We start from the raw sequence: 16,418 nt of genomic DNA, 5'->3' as shown, positions 1-16,418 counted from the left end.
AGAGTTTCTTCTTGTGGGTTATGACAGAATCAGTCCATAAACGCTGCTCCCCTTTCCTGTTGGTATTGCGATCACAACTTGAAAAAAGTACGTGTTTCGTTTTACTGCATTTTGTTCGAATGTGTTAGAGACGTGGAAAATGGTTCCGAGGACGATATCAGCCGAGTGGTGATGAGTCCCCTTGTAACATGACTCAGGGAGGCTGCTTCTCCATTTCCTCTGCACAAATAAAAGGGACCTCCTCTTAAATAAACAAACTCATGAAACATTCCTCACCTCTGGAATGTTCTCACGACCACAGAGAATAAAAGGAATGAGGGCGATGAGCTGGTTGGATGGATGTGAGGAAGAAGGAGACAAGCTGGTTTCTATGAAACACACAGATAGTTAGAAATTCTGGGAATCTCGTTCTGCGTCATCTTTGTCATAGAGGAAAACGAGAAGTCTGAGAAGATGCTGCCAGGGATGAGGTGGAAGGAGCTGCCCCAGTGCTTTCTTCTGTGTCGTGGGCTCTTCTGCTCTTCCCAGTGGGTTGAGCTTGCCATTGTGGAAGCACATCTCAGTGGGATGTGCCCCAAGCAAGCTCATTCCTATGTATAAGGAACAAAGACAGGTGCCTCCAGGTCACCAAGGTTACCCGAGTGGTCTCGAAGTCCAGAGGGGGGTTCTTTCCTTCTTCCGGCAGCCTCCTTGCCTGGCAGACACCCATCAGAAAGAGCAAAATCCACAGTGTTGACAAATGGTTTTGTTTGGTATTTGAGATTTTGTTTGTTTTTGTTCTGGGTAGCTGTTTTGTTTTCACCTATCTTTGTAAAAATGCATTGTAAAATCAGGACTTGTTTTTGTTTGTTTTTTAAAGCACTTTGAGCACTTTGTAAAGAAACGAGTTGAAGCCTGCCTATAGGTAGTCCACAAACAGTTCTAATAAATAACTTTAAATAGCCCCAAAATGTGGATTTTAAAAATGGGATTCATAATGTTGCTATACATTATAATTATATGTTGGGATCAGGCAATTATGCACATTTCCAGCAATTATGTGATGAGCTGTAATTGCATTAGCTATGTAAATATACAATAGTCAACTAGACATGCCTTAAAACTCCAAAGCACAAATGAACATACCCAAACAATCTTACGCAAAGGTAAAGGTTCGGGAAACAGTCAAGGCGAAGCTTTACAGGCAAAAGTGCACTTGCAAGGAGTAAAATTTCATGTTTTGCCTTATCTGTCCCCAACTTTAAGAGAAACTCAAAGTGAGGACCCCTCCCCAGGGAACCCCTCACCCGACCTGTTCCTTCACCAACTCTGGGGATGGGGTTCATAGACTGCCCTCCCTTTCTGCAACTGTGAATCAGGTTCAGTGTTTTATTTCTCTGTTGTTACTCATTTCTCAAGCACAAACATAAGCTTCTCTTTGCACTGGTCAGTTCGGTGATGGGCGGATGCCTTCATACTCACCACTTTTTTCTAATAGCAACATATTAAGGCTGCTTTGCTTTTACTTTGGGGGCCAGGGATGTGTAGTGCGATTAGAGTCAGTGGCTGGGATTTGGGGGTTCATCACCATCTTCTAGCTTGGTTCTGTGGCTGCGGTTTTCAGCTCCTGCCCCCACCACAGTGAATCGCGTGGTCTCCCACCCTCTGGTTGGTGGTGCCCTGTCTCCATCGATGATTGAGTCTAAACCTCCCACAGTGCAGCCCGGAGCCCCTGGGCCCGGCTGCCCGGGGCTTTATTCTCAGTGTCTGCCTCTTGGTCCCCGCACCTTTGGGGAAACAGCGTCTCTGGTTTCAGGCCGAGTCAGTGCCTCGTGGGGAGCAGTGCCTGGTGCGGGGGTTGGGGGGGTGGGCAGGGAAGGAGTGCCTCGGGGGGAACAGTACATACCCGTATTTGGAGGAGGCCCCGGGGTAGCCAGACAGCAGCAGACGGCAGCTTGCACGAGTGCAGAGAACCTTCTGCGCTCTTCACACAACTCAACCTAATTGACAGGTATTTGGGGTGACTGTGAACCAGAACCCCAACATACATTTTGCTGCCAGCTTGTTGCCCTCTCTCCTTTTCCAGAATGTACAGTGTTAAGCTGTGAAATAAGACTCCTCTCTGATTGGTTTCTACTGCTTGGCTCTTTTGCTACTAAAGCCCAGGCACCTTGGCTTGCGTGCTCGAGGGCGTTCCTCTGTCTCTGTCTCGTCTCCATCTACAGAGTGACCTCACGTGCCTTTCTCAGCCCTTCCACATCCAGCAGGAGCCAGGCTGAGCACCCCAGCTGGGCTGTGAAGACACCGAGAGGAAGGAGCGTTGAGCACCTGGGCACAGTGGGATCCCACACTCCCTGTCCCTCCAGCCTGTTTCTCATCACCTGAGGGTTTTGTTTTCCGTGCTCCGGTTGAAGAGATGTCTGTGCCAGGAGGGTCCCTCCCTTCCCATTTGCAACCTGGGATGGGTGACACGGATTTTTCCGAGACTTGGGAGTGAGGCGGAGAGTTAGTTCTTTTGTGTCCGCAGAAAGGCTGACTGTCCCATCAAGGCCTGTGTGCTGAAACTGTCGCGTGCAGGCTCAGGTCCCTGTCAGGCGGCCGTTCATATTTGGGCAGTGGATACTTTGCCTAGCTTAGTGTCCACCGTGCCCAGGCTTGCAAATGGGGCCGTTTGGGCTTTGGTGTGGGCTCAGGCTCGGAGGGTTGAAGTGGTTGTGATCGGGGCGGGGGCGGGAGGGGGGGCTTCTGGGGACTGTGTCCATGTCTCTGTCATTTTTCCCCATCACACCGTGCACTCCCTTGAGGCCAGCCGTCCATCACCATCGCGTCATAGTCGACAGTTTGATTTACAGCCCGAGTGTCAAACGAAATGAAAAGCACGTGATGAATGGAGGGAGCACGTGCCGTGGAGGGAGGGGTGCGCTCCGCTCGCAGGTCAGGGGCTCAGCGGCCATGCCGTGGTCTGTCTCTGCAGGCACGTGCGTTCTCTGGATTATTTTTGGAGTGCTTTTCTCATCTCGATGAGTGGCAGATTTTTTGGACTAAGGACAAAGTGACAGAATTGGACTGAGAAAGCTTCATGGGGGAGGGCTGGCTGAGCCAGCCCTGATTAGGAGCGTTGATAACAAAACCAGACGAAGGAAGAGGTCCTGGGACCTTCTGATCCCAGGACAGCCAAGGAGACCTCAAAACAGTGGAGTGTGATGGGGCGGGGCACCGTGGAGGTGGAGGTGAGGTGGAGACTTTGGGAATCTGCAGGAAAAGCTGCTAAAGAGTGGAAGGGGTGGTGTTCATTGAGCACCTACTGTGTGGAGCATCTCGTGCCAGGTGCTGTCCAGAGCTGAGCGAAGCCTCTTGAGGTCAAGTGTGTTCCATTGCTAGAAATGGGAAACCTGACATGGTCCAAGGTGAGGCCTGTCCTGCATCCCAGCTGGGGTCCCAGGGCACACTTTGGCACCACCAATACTTTCAAAATGGGCCGTGCAAGAGAACGGGCTTGCTTTTTTTATTTTGAAACCCCATAATGAGTGGTAATCAAACCTAATTTTCCTAATGCAGTTCTCAGGACGCTTTACAATATAGGCAAGAAATTGAGTCAGAAGCAATGTGCAGGCCTTTGTTTTCACTGACCATGGCTAAACATTGAGAGACATGAGGGCTGGGGCTTCTTAGGATGCAGCTGATCTGGAAAGGGCTGGCTTGGTTCAGACACTCCACGTCACTCTCCTGACCTCCTTTGGTGCGTTGCGCGGGTGCCCAAGCCTCTGCGCTCCGGGCCCAGAAATTGATGAGGGCACTCAGTGTGCAAGCAAGGGCGCGGTGCCACTCGGCCCCTTTGATAACTGAAACGATGTCTGGGCAGTTTTGCTAATTGTTGCTGTGTGCTTGTGTGATTTAGATGAAGGCTGCTTTAAAACCCAGCCAACTTTGTGTTTGCTGTGTAACCAGTGCGTTCGGCGTAGTCTCCTACCCTTTGCATTAGATTAGCCAAGTTGGTTACTTTGGGTTGAGGACTTCGGAGGCAGGGGGTTGATGAGAGGAAAGAAAATTTTGTTTTTTTGTTTTGTTTTGTTTTTTGTTGTTGTTTTTGTTTTTGTTTTTTGAGATGGAGTCTCGCTCTGTTGCCCAGGCTGGAGTGCAGTGGTGCGACCTCGGCTCACTGCAACCTGAACCTCCCAGGTTCCAGCGATTCTCCTGCCTCAGCCTCCCAAATAGCTGGGATTACAGGTGTGTGCCACCATGCCTGGCTAATTTTTGTATTTTAGTAGAGATGGGGTTTTGCCATGTTGGCCAGGCTGGTCTCCAACTCCTGGCATCAGGTGATCTGCCCCCCCTCAGTCTCCCAGTGTGCTGGGATTACCACACAGGCGTGAGCCACACACCCGGCCCAAAAACACTTTTTTAATAGCACAAATTCCACAACACTTACCTTGACAGAAACATACAAAAATCCACCACAGGCTGTGTCCACATTGAAAAGCAGGAAGTGGGTATGCCATAGGCCGATTTTTCTGCCCTGTGTCTGCCAGAAAACCGTTACCTGCTAACTTCCGCAGCCTCCCTGGGGAGGTGCCGGCTGTGGGAGACGCAGAGGGCACTGTGGTGGCTCCGTCCTGGGATGCAGCAGGCACCGAAGAGCCTCCTGAGATCTTATTTCTGCCGTCACCTGCAGAGCTGCCCTGGCCCTTCGTGTCGGTGGAGGTAGGACCAGGGAATGGAAGCCCAGGCAGGTGCTGGACCCCCCTGGGGAAGCTGTTCCCTAAATTGGGGTCTGATTCCTCCTGAGAATGAGCTATCCCCTCATAAGGCCTTGAGACAGACGTGGCAGCCCACCGAGTGGGCAGGTGACAGCACAGCTACGAGGGACATGCCACTGAGCCAGAGACTCTCATGTTACCGCAGCCTTCAGCCTCACTGATCCCACCTGATCTTGTTTTTCTGTAAAAGTGAGAATTAGACCCCAGAGTCGTGTTTTCCCACTCATTTCAAGCAGTTTCCTGCATGATTATTCCAGTGGGAACATGAAACTCTTGTTGGCAGTTTGTCCAAAGGCTGCTGTTCCCAGCTCTTCTGGAACTTTCTGGATCCATCTGTGGAATTGTCTGGGTCTCTGTAGGTCTCTGTTGTTGGTAACTGACACCTTGTGTTGCACCTGGACTTCGGAATCGGCTTTGGGCGGACATCGCCTGTCTCCCCGACACAGCTGTCGGGTTATTCTACACAACCGGCTTTTTCTTGGGTTCATTTTGTCTGCAGGAGAGTTTGATTTATCTTGCTTAATTTTCAGGAGATGATTTTTCTGCTACACAATCATCTTATTTTTACTTGACATAATTTCTATAGAGAGTGTTTTGGCAGAATTAAAAAATGAAGCTCATGAGATGTATTACTCTAATTGGTCCCATCTCACTTTTAGTCAACATGAGAATTTTTCAGAAAAGCAGTCCTTTTTAAAAGACTGTAGTGTGGTGTGTGTTGTTTGTGTAACCAGAGTGTTTGGAAAAGTGTAAGTCCAGTTACAGGTGTTCTTACCTAGCATGGGAAAACATCTGCCATAATATTTGTCAAATCTCAGAGCCGAGGCTCTGTGAGTTTGGGTGGTTTCCAAGCAGAACAGGTTGGAAGCTGATAGAAATGGAAGCTGGGCCTCCTGGTCCAATGGGAGGCTGACGCCGCCCCAAAGCTCATCTGCCCACATCTGCCCCTGCTCCTGCCATCACCCTTGAACACCAGCTCAGGAACCTCCCTAAGAATCATTACTGGTTTCTTAGGAGTTACCAGGTAAACATTCTTCTATAGAGCCCTGTTTCCATTTGAGAACTTGCTGAGCTGAAAACCAGATAGTAAATAAGTGGGTGAGTCAGCAGAGCTACCTTACCCTGCTTCAAAAAGACGGCATGGGGGATTTTCCTGGAATGCTCCGAGTTCATCCACCCATCTTTGAGGGGTGTGCCTGCACCCTGAGTGGGGTTACGTAGTACTAACACCACATAATGTCACATTGTTCATTACAACAAGGAGAGGAAATTAGCAAGGTGGCTTAATCCTGAAGTGTTAGCCGGGCATAGTGGCTCACGCCTGTAATCCCAGCACTTTGGGAGGCCAGGGCGCGTGGATCACCTGAGGTCAGTTCAAGACCAGCCTGGCCAACATGGTGAAGTAGATGGAGACATGGTAGTCTCTACTAAAAATATAAAAATTAGCCAGGCGTGGTGACGCACACCTGTAATCCCAGTTACTTGTGAGGCTGAGGCAGGAGAATTGCTTGAACCCAGTAGGTGGAGATTCCAGTGAACAGAGACCGTGCCATTGCACTCCAGCCTGGGAAACAAGAACAAAACTCTGTCTCAAAAAAAAAAAAAAAAAAAAAACATTAGGGCCGGGTGCGGTGGCTCATGCCTGTAATCCCAGCACTTTGGGAGGCTGAGGCGGGCAGATCATGAGGTCAGAAGATCAAGACCATCCTGGCTAACACGGTGAAACCCCGTCTCTACTAAAAATACAAAAAAAAATTAGCCAGGCGTGGTAGTGGGTGCCTGTAGTCCCAGCTACTCAGGAGGCTGAGGCAGGAGAATGGCGTGAACCCAGGAGGTGGAGCTTGCAGTGAGCCGAGATCACGCCACCGCACTCCAGCCTGGGCAACAGAGCAAGACTCCGTCACAAGAAAAAAAAAAAATACTAGTATTTCTCTTTAGAAGATTCTAGTAGAGTGCTAGATTGAGAGAGATGTGAGTGAGGAACAGCACTCTTGGGTTTAAAGCTTGCAGGTATGCATATTGTCTCATTTTAAAATGCTTTCAGTGTGTATAGCCTTTGTAGCTTCCTAATCACCGGCTTTTATTTTTGCTGTGAATTCTTTGTCATGGGAATCCTGCAGGGCAGGAACCTACCGTGTTAGTCTGGGATGTTGCTTCTCTGGGACTGTTCTATATGTTTAAGGAAATGTCTTAATACTTTGGGGCGCTCCTTTATCTAAATAACTGCTCTTCTTTGCATTATTGCGCCAAAGTCCTTTGTGGACTCTGAAAGCTTAATCCATGTGAATACGGAAAATCATCTGCAGGATCTAAGCCTGCTGGAATTAGGCTTTTCTTTCTGACGTACCTAAAAGAAGATGAGATATTCAGATGCAGCCGCTTCCCAGTTTTGCTTTGCAGTGTAAGGTTTAGTCGCCCATCCTCCTGTTCCTGTGACCTCTGTTGCAGTCACTTTAAATTCCAGATTACACACGCCCTTCCCTGGCACACACACCCTTCCCCCAGCCCCCCGCCCCACTGCCGCGGCAGTATGAGCGGATCTGTGTTTCGCAGTAATAAGGTAAAGAATGCATTTGGGCTTTGATTCACAACCAGAGAGTCATCTCAAAGCCAGATCTCAGTATTATCAAAGCATCAGGTTTCAGAGCTGGTCCCTTTTTTGGGTTAGACATCCATGGCCTAGGATCACGTGTGGACCTTTTTCTGTTTATCCACATTTAATTTGTGTTTAGCTGTGCCATGGATTAACGTTTCATCGCGGTGGATTAAGAGTGGACTGACACTGAAGCAGCCTTATTTTGCTTCTGTTGCCTCTCAGGAATCAGTGGCGGGGGTGGGAGCAGCCCTGTCCAGAGGGGGAGACAGTGTTCATCCTAAAAGTACCCTGGTGCAGAAAGGGGAGTATAAACCCGAGCTTCAGTGTGGAAGTAAATCCCAGTTGCAGCTTGGGAGGGCTGGATGGAGCAAGCTGCCGGCTTCATCAGTCTAACGAGATGTCACATGGAACAAAGCTTTAGGGGTTTTATTTAGCTCCTAATCCTCATGCTGAGAGAGCCCCGGTCCATGTGAGCACACCAGCTAGGAAGGGGGACCTGGCAGGCTGGGGACAGCCTCCTCTCTGGGACTGAGCTGTAAGGAACAGACCTCTCTGGCTATCGTTGGGGAGTGAGGCAAAGTTACCGTGAGTCTTATGTTTTGTCTGCTAAGGTTTCGGAGGATTAATAATTTAGGCCATGCTTTGAAACAGAAAACCCCTGTTGGTTGTCCCTGCCGTCGTCTCGGAAGGGTTAGCACACAGCCAGGTCTGTGTTTGATGTATGTAATTGAAGATTTATAAAGAAAAGCTTCTCCTCTGCCTCGTCCGCAGTCGTTTTTTTTCCAATGCCAGTTCCCAGCAGGCATATAAATATTGGTCGTTCTCAGAGCTGGGATGCTGCCGGGTGGTACGAGGGCCCCTGGGAGAACGCCGAGTCCCTGCGGCCTCTGGGGAGGAGAAGCTCCCTGACGTATGGCACGGCACAGGGGACTTGGTTTGAGCCAAACCACCGACCACAGGACGCTGCCCTGCCCGGGGCCGCCGAGCCCTACCTGTACCAGGAGGCCGTTTATAACTCAGTGGCTGCAAGAAAGGGGTCTACTCCTGACTTCACCTTCTACGACAGCAGACAGGCAGTGATGTCTGGTCGCGGCCCCCTGCTGCCACGGGATTACTACAGTGACCCGTCCGGAGCTGCTAGGGCACCCAAAGAGCCTCCCCTCTATCGGGACCCAGGAGTCAGCCGGCCGGCCCCCAGCTATGGAGCGTTTGGCAGCAGAACGTCATGGGATCAAATGCAAGGCCGGTCACCTGCCCTGCAGGACGCCGGTCACCTGTACCGGGATCCTGGAGGTAAAATGATCCCTCAGGGGCAGCGGACACACAGCAGGGCTGCATCCCCCGGGCGGTATGGACGGGAGCAGCCCAACGCCAGGTATGGGGCGGAGGCGCCTGCCTACCCCCCCAGCCAAGTCTTCAGCGACATCGGCGAAAGACCCATTGACCCTGCCTCTGCCAGACAGGTGGCCCCGACGTGCCTGGTTGTGGACCCCAGCTCAGCTACCGCCCCCGAGGGCAGTACAGGGGTGGCCCCAGGGGCCCTGAATCGAGGCTACGGGCCTGCCCAGGAAAGCATCCCGTCCAAGATGGCTTACGAGACTTACGAAGCTGACCTGTCCGCATTCCAGGGTCCTGGTGGCAAGAGGACCGTGCCCCCTGAATTCCTGGCCTTTCTGCGGGCAGAGGGGCTGGTGGAGGCCACCCTGGCAGCCCTGCTACAGCAGGGCTTTGACTCCCCAGCCGTCCTGGCTACCCTGGAGGACGCGGATATCAAGTCTGTCGCACCCAACCTGGGCCAGGCCCGTGTTCTGAGCCGCCTGGCCAGCAGCTGCAGGACCGAGATGCAGCTGCGGAGGCAGGACCGGGTGGGCCCCCTGCCCCGGGCGCGGTCCAGCAGCTTCAGCCACCGAAGCGAACTGCTCCATGGTGACTTGGCTTCTCTGGGCACTGCAGCCCTGCAGCCCCAGCCTGCAGGTCCCCTGCAGACAGCAGCCCCCCGAGCTGGAGACCCGGCTCGCCGCCCCTCCAGCGCACCATCTCAGCACCTCCTGGAGACGGCGGCCACCTATTCTGCCCCTGGCGTGGGTGCCCATGCCCCCCACTTCCCCTCCAATTCCGGGTACAGCTCTCCCACCCCTTGCGCCCTGACGGCGCGTCTGAGCCCCACGTACCCCCTGCAGGCAGGGGTGGCCTTGACTAACCCGGGCCCCTCGAACCCCCTTCACCCAGGCCCCAGAACAGCCTACTCCACAGCATACACGGTGCCCATGGAGCTGCTAAAGAGGGAGCGCAACGTGGCCGCCTCTCCGCTGCCCAGCCCTCACGGCAGCCCCCAGGTCTTGCGGAAGCCAGGTGCGCCCCTGGGGCCATCCACCCTGCCGCCGGCCAGCCAGAGCCTCCACACACCTCACTCACCGTACCAGAAGGTGGCCCGGCGCACAGGGGCGCCCATCATCGTGTCCACCATGCTTGCACCAGAACCAAGTAATACATCCTCCCCACCTGCCCTGCCTGGGGACCTGGTTGGGGAGCAGGGGGGTGCGGGGTTGTGGAAGTTTGAACATAGGATGGCAAGTCCTCACTCGCCAGGCCACACACACACACACACACACACACACACACACACCACCAAACAAGACGGATGCAGCCCTGTGACCAGTTGACACGGCTTCTCTTAGGTTAATCAGATTTGCGTATCAGGCCAGATCTGCTGGGGCAGCAGAGCCCTCCTGTTCTTTAGTTGAGGTCGGGTTGATTTGTAGATTTCCCTTGACAGTGGTATATAACTCCACTGTGTTTCTTGGAAAAACTCAGAAGTCACTCAGAACAGACTGCAGCCTTGAGCTCACAAGGGGTGGCCTTTTCTCTGGTTCACACTGGGGAGCTTTGGAGAAGGCAGGAATGTTTCATCAAATGCTGGCTCTAAAGCGTGCATCCTCCATTTAGAAGGGCGTGATCGTGTGGAAACGTACCTCTCACGGGTCCGCACGTCATATCGGAGGCAGTGATTACCCACCGTGGAGATGAAAATGTGTGTGTTTGCATACTTGTGGGTTAAACAAAGCAAGATGTTGAAATCCCTCAGAACTCTCTGTTTCAAAAACAGATTTAGTCTCTCATATCAGAAAATACAGTTGGGAATTCCGCTTGCTTGAAGGGAAGAATATATTTCCAAGTCCAGGAAAGGGAGAGTTGGTGGTAGGTGGTTTTCTTCCCAACGTGTGCCAGGTGTAATTTATGGCGTGTGTTTCCTTGGACATTGTGGATGAAGTCCTAGGTGGGCGTCCTCAGAACACCATTTAGAATTTTTATTTTAACTCTAGAGTCTTGACCAAAAATTTAAAATGTAAATCAGTTTTCTTCCTTTTAGACATACTTCTTGCCTCCCCGCCTGCCTCCCCTGCATAACTCAGAAAACAGAATCCTTTTCAAATAATTTTTTTTTTCCTGAATAGCTTGTGAAAAACAGGATGAAACAGTAAGATCTACCTTTTTGAAAATAGCCTTGAAGCAACTGTAGGCGGGGACCGAGGCGCTGGACCTCACAACCCTGCAGAGACCCCCCTTAAGTGTCTCTGCCATCACTGTGTGGTCCTTCTGCTATTAATATTACCTCCCAGAGATGACCTGCAGGCATTTTGCTTTTTGTTTCCAAGTGGAGACTGAGCAACTGGCCTGATTTTCTGTGTTGTCGTATAGATTCTGATTTTGTCTCATGGATTTTTTTCAAGTCTGATCACATCATTATTTGACTTTCTCGAATACATGTGCGGCAGGAGGGACGTCAGATAATTTTTCCGAGGGCCTGTGCCTGCTCTCTGAGTCAAACATTCTTTCTTTGCAGCCAACTAATTTGCATGGCGATGACATTTGTTGCTCCAGTAATTTCATCTGATAATGGCCGGGCCTGCAAAGCGGATCTGAAAACATATTCCTTAATTATGTGTTGCTAAGTGACGGGAGAGTTTGGTCATAATCACAGAAAGATTATCTCTTCACCCAAGTCGTGGAAAGGTTTTGCTGAAGGAGGACCTGTAAGATTGCCTTCTTTTTTCTTTTCTTTCCTTTTTCCTGTTTATTTTACACTTGCCTTTTAACAAAAACATTCACCGTTATTTGGGTATGGAGTGAGGGGTATTATATAAGTTGTTTGCAGTGTGATTGTTAACACGATGTTTTGCAGACCGGAGGATATTGATTTTTACTTAATTTGCGTGGCAGCGAGCCAGTGCCAGGAAAGTCTGCAGGCAGAAGCCAGCCAGCAAATCAAATGTCTGTGTTCAGTGATCCACCCCATAGCTGCAGTTTTCCTACTCGTTCTTTATCGTATGTTCATCGTGGCTTTACTCCCCACACCCTGTCGGGAAGCGGGCAGGGGCCGGCATCTCTGGTAGTGCTTCAGCTGTGTACATGGCCGTACATTTTGTGCGGCAGTTTCCGTGGAATCCACAGGCAGATCTGGATCTGTCGGAGCCAGCAGGGAAAGTAGATGGTGTATGTGTGGAGGATAATGTTTACGTTTCAGGAAAGCACAGGTTGGGCAGTCCCAGCGGCCTCTGGAAATCCAGTGTTTCTCGTTCGGGACGCCGCCAGCATGAACGCATCTTCGTTCTGGTGCCGCCTAACTCGAGGGCTTGCATCCCATCGGAGGGACAAGGAACTCTCTTCCTCCCTTCGGGACGGGCAGTGTTGCAGTGTTTACAATAAGGTGGTTTGGGGTTTGGGGATTGTTTTCAGTATCTATTTTATTTTCGTATCCTTTGGCTATTTTTAACATATGTTAGCTTTTTCTCAGTCTATGAACTACCTGCCTTATCTTGGTGGGTTTTGTGCATACACACAATAGGCTCCTATTTCTAGTCCAGTCCACTGACCAGGCAGTCCAGAGTGACAACGTGAGGAGGGCGTATGCCGCGGGGACCCCAGTGCGGCCCACCAGCCCCGGTGACATGGACAAATGGGGGCTCCTCAGGCCCACGTGAGTGGCAGCACCTGGCGGGTGGTGGGGTCGGCTGTCGCTCTCAGGCTGACCTGGCCGGCTATGGCACGAGTCGCGGAGCCCTCCGGCGGTGGCTGCGAGCCAGCAGTCTCCCCGTGTCACGTGCTGTCACCCGAGCCCTGCCAGCACCAGATGCAGCGGGGAGTATCAGAAACAACGAACGGGGCTGCGGCCATTTTCATATCTTTGTCTTCACAAAATACAGCCAAGCCTGCAACCTGCACAGGGCTCAGCTCAGGACACACCCTGGGGACAGAGTTTCAGATGTGAGAAACGCAGTCCCAGCCCAAAGAGCCACAAAAAGATCTTTCTGAGCTTTTTCCATTTTCTTCCAGCCATTTTTCTTGATGCGACTGGATTAATGGGGCACACGTGACCCCTGTCTAGTTGCTAAGGTCACTGCCCGAGGACTCTTCAGGAGGGGGGAGGAGCGTGCGGTCTGTGTGAAGGGGCTGTTGAGGCTGATGGTTGTGACAGTTGTCTGTCACCAGGGCTGGTCACTCGCATGGCTTCTTTTGGTGTGGCCTTGGTTTCCAGCAACTGGAGGTGTGAACTCTGGTCTCCTGGGTAGAAAGCACCCCCATCAATAATTTTAGCCCTATCAGAATCTGCATAGAGGGTCTCCCCCATCGGCCCGCACCCCTGCTACTGAGTCCTCAATGCAGCCTTGCCTCTTGTTGAGGCTCCCTCTGCACCTTGAGATCTGTGCTGGGGCAGAGGACACACTGCTCTTGAGGGTCTTGACCCTTAAACCTTCGGCTGGCTTCCCCTGTATCTGAGCACAAGGACATTTGGGGGTGAAGTCCAGGGGCTGTGATCCCAGGCTGGCCCTGCAGACCAGCAGAGGGATGAGTGCAGCCCTTCCTGTGTGCTGGCCATGCTGTCCAGCCAAGGGGAGTTGTAAGGGAGCCAGGAAACCTCTTTCTGGCTGCCCCCAGGATCCCCGAGTCCCAGACACAGACCACTGCCCTGGGCAGGGCCCAGCATGAGATCGGGGGCTTGTTCACTCCTTCCGTCCTTCCTCACTGACCTGTCACCTGCCCGCCCTTCCTTCCTTCCTTCCTTCCTTCCCTCCCTCCCTCCCTCCCTCCCTCCCTCCCTCCCTCCCTCCCTCATTGACCTCTCCCCTGCTATGTGCCAGGCCTGTGACTGGATGTTTGGGGCTCCCAGGTGGGCAAGACCCAAGGCTTGTGTTCAGGTGCTTTCTGGTCTGGGGGCCAGGAAAGGCAATTCATAAAAGGACAGTTACTGTGACTATGAATAGCAGGGACCAGGATGGGGCCTGTGGAGCACCTGGAGCTCCAGGGCTGCCTGGCCACTCCTGTGCTTGGAAGAGCATCCCCACAGCGCATGTGCGTGCACCGGCAGGGATGCAGGAGGAGGGCGGAGCTCAGCACCGCAGCCAGACTGGGGCCAGGGGAGAGGACACCGCCCAGGCCAGCGTGGGGCAGATGTAAGTGTGTGCGTGAGCTGTCATGTGCAAGGGCAGCTAAGGGCCTGACTGGTGTTTTGAGACTCCCTGTGTGTGGCATCTCTTTTCTTGCAAAGTAATCTATACCTGCATAGTCAAAACATTACAACATTATGGAGCCACATAGCCAGGATTCTGCCCCTACCCCGGCCTGGTAGAGCCAGAACCTCCGCACGGCCTCCCTTCCAAATCCAAGAGGAGCTGAACGGTTCCCAGGTGCTGACAGCTCAGCCTTTTCTAGCAAACCAGTGAATACACCCGACATCAGTGAGCTCTGCGGGTCTTCCCTTTGGCTTTTGTACTTGATCAGTCATTGGGTTTCATGGCCCGGTGTTCTCTGCATTCAGGGTGCCCCTGGGCAAGTCAGCTGCTACTGGCCTCTGTGCCTCTGAGGCCCTGGTTGTGGCTGATGCCTGACCTCCTGAGCCTCCCAGCCCTTCTTGTGACCTTGCCAGATCACCCTCTGCCTTCTTTGCAGAACATCAGTGATCGTCCCTCCCGTTGCTGCTCTGAAGCGTTCGCATCTTGGCGTGCCCCCCTTACCAGACTGAACTCTGTGAGTGCCTGGACCTGGCCTGGCCCTTTGTTCATGGAGCTCATTCTGCTAGGCTGAGACTGGGTTTCTTGGTCCCCTTTCAGGCTCCTGGACGTGCTGTGGACCCCAGGAATATGATTTCAGCCCAGGAGCATAAAGTAGATGAATGCATGTCCCGGAGGAGTGCCGCCTGCTTTGTGTTTGGGCAAGTGTGTTGAGTTCTCTGTGCTTCTATTTCTGTGTCTGTCAAAGGGGGTACGTCTTGAACCTGCTTCCTGTGCTTCTGGGAGAGCAGTGAGCAGAGAAGGAAGAGAGTGCTTGCATGTTGAGGTTGGAGCTGCCTGGCCTCAGCAGAGAATGGTGCTTTTCTTGTTGTGGTTGACCCTTGGCCTCTTCTCACACAGGACTGCTGAGGTCCTTGGGGTCTCGGGGGCCAAACTTGTCCCCCAGCTCTACCTCCTTCACAGCACTTCCTCTGACCCCTTGGGTGTGGATTTTGTTCTGTCCATGGAGGACGTGGGGTGAACCACACCCAAACAACTAGACAGCCCTGCTGTGGTCCTCAGTTTGGTGCAAAGGCTGCTGTCCTAGGCCTCTGTCTTGTTAAACCTTAGTGAGTCTTTTTTCAAAAGTGGGTATCTGGGCATTTTCTATAAGCCCACATTGCACATAGTGTGTCCTCCGCGCTGGTATGTGGGTGATTGGACCAGGAGTCTGGCCAGAGAGTAACGTGGGCGTCAGCTGACTGGGGTTGCAAATCTCAGGCCTTCTGCCTAACAGGCCGGGCTCCTGGCCGCATCTGGAGGGCTCCAAGGGGGAAGAGGTCAACAAACGATTTCTGCTGGGCATGGTGCGGGACTCAGAGCAGGTGGTGAGTGAGGTCGGTACTTGCTGTTAGTTTGAAGGAATTGACCTGTGTTTTCATGGCAGACCGTGTCAGCCAAGACTGCTGCTGGGACCGTGGCCAGCTCTGCCCACATTCCAGTCACCAGACCCTCTTCTGTCTGTCTCCACAGGGCCCGCGTTGACTGGCCTCCTCATGTCTATAGGGGCGTTCCATCTTCCTGGTTTCGAAAACAGTTCCACATGGAGTAGGGAGATCTTGACCAGGGGACCCTCCGCTTTCTAGGAAGCAGGTCATGGGGTTATAGCTTCAGTTTCTAGATAATAGTTTTGTGTGACTGTGCTGTCCCCACACCATCCCCCCAGCCCCCACTGAGTGCTCTGAGAACCACATCACACCTGGAACTCTGTGCATTGCCAAGCTCAGGGCCTCCTAAACCCCTCCAGGGATTATTGCTCCTCTGAATCTTTAAAAGCTGTTGATCTTGGCTGAGGTACAGTTCACATTTTCCTGGAAGGTTTGCAGAGCCAAGGGCGCATAAGTACCTGAGCAGATTCCACAGACCAGGTGAGTGGCCCCATTTTCACCTGGCCATAAAAAGAACTAACGGTCCCCTACGCTATTTTGCTTTAACTCTACTTTCAAATGTGGTCTTTGCTCTTGAGTGTCTGGTGTCCATCCTGGAGCTCCACAAGTCACATTTCAGCTCTGTCAACCTCAGTGCTTGAGTTGAGGGTCAGAATTCCTGGGTCATGGGGCCCAGGCTTTTTGGTGTCAGGCACACAGTTTAGAAATATTTCTCCCCCATTCGGTGGTTGTTTTTTTCAATTCTTGATAGTGTCCTTGAAGCATGAAAGTTTTAATTTGGAGTCTTATGTATTTACTTTGCTTATGCCATTGGTGTCACATCTAAGAAACCATTGCTTAATCGAGGGTCATGAAGATACACTCTTATGTTTTCCTCCAGGAATGTTACAGTTTTAGCTCTGACATTGAGGTCTTGATCTACTTTGAGTAAAGTTCTGCATATGGTGTGAGGTAGGGGTCCCATTCAGCCGGTTTTCCCATTGTTTGCTTTGTGCTTTGCAGAAGCTGAGCTATGGAGAGCTGGGCTGGGTAGAGCAAAAGTAGAGCTTCACGCCAGACTTCTTACATTTGGAAACTAACATTCTAAGGAAGAGAGACGTATTTTTTTTTTTTTAAGTGAGAAAGTCAACATATATTAACAGGAAAGCTT

At 51.9% G+C, this 16,418-nt stretch overlaps 1 protein-coding gene across 9 annotated transcripts in view; it reads left to right on the top strand.

Moving 5' to 3' along the window:
* Positions 1–16,418, top strand: part of CTBP2 (C-terminal binding protein 2) — a 171,411-nt gene that overhangs the window by 124,497 nt on the left and 30,496 nt on the right. The window contains exon 1 of one of the 9 annotated variants that reach the window (XM_038009689.2): positions 7,855–9,816. The exons of 7 other annotated variants lie outside the window; for them this stretch is intronic. In XM_038009689.2, coding sequence (XP_037865617.2) covers positions 8,118–9,816 — 1,699 coding nt within the window. In that variant the 5' untranslated portion in view covers positions 7,855–8,117. Of the gene's footprint in view, positions 1–7,854; positions 9,817–11,342; positions 11,367–16,418 lie in introns of those variants that run through there. One more of the 9 variants, XM_073019448.1, reaches the window with a different exon arrangement.

This window comes from Chlorocebus sabaeus, chromosome 9 (assembly GCF_047675955.1).
Source record: "Chlorocebus sabaeus isolate Y175 chromosome 9, mChlSab1.0.hap1, whole genome shotgun sequence".
Taxonomy (NCBI): Eukaryota; Metazoa; Chordata; class Mammalia; order Primates; family Cercopithecidae; genus Chlorocebus; species Chlorocebus sabaeus.
Note: the sequence above shows the minus strand (reverse complement) of the source record. Positions and strands in the feature narration are given on the sequence as shown.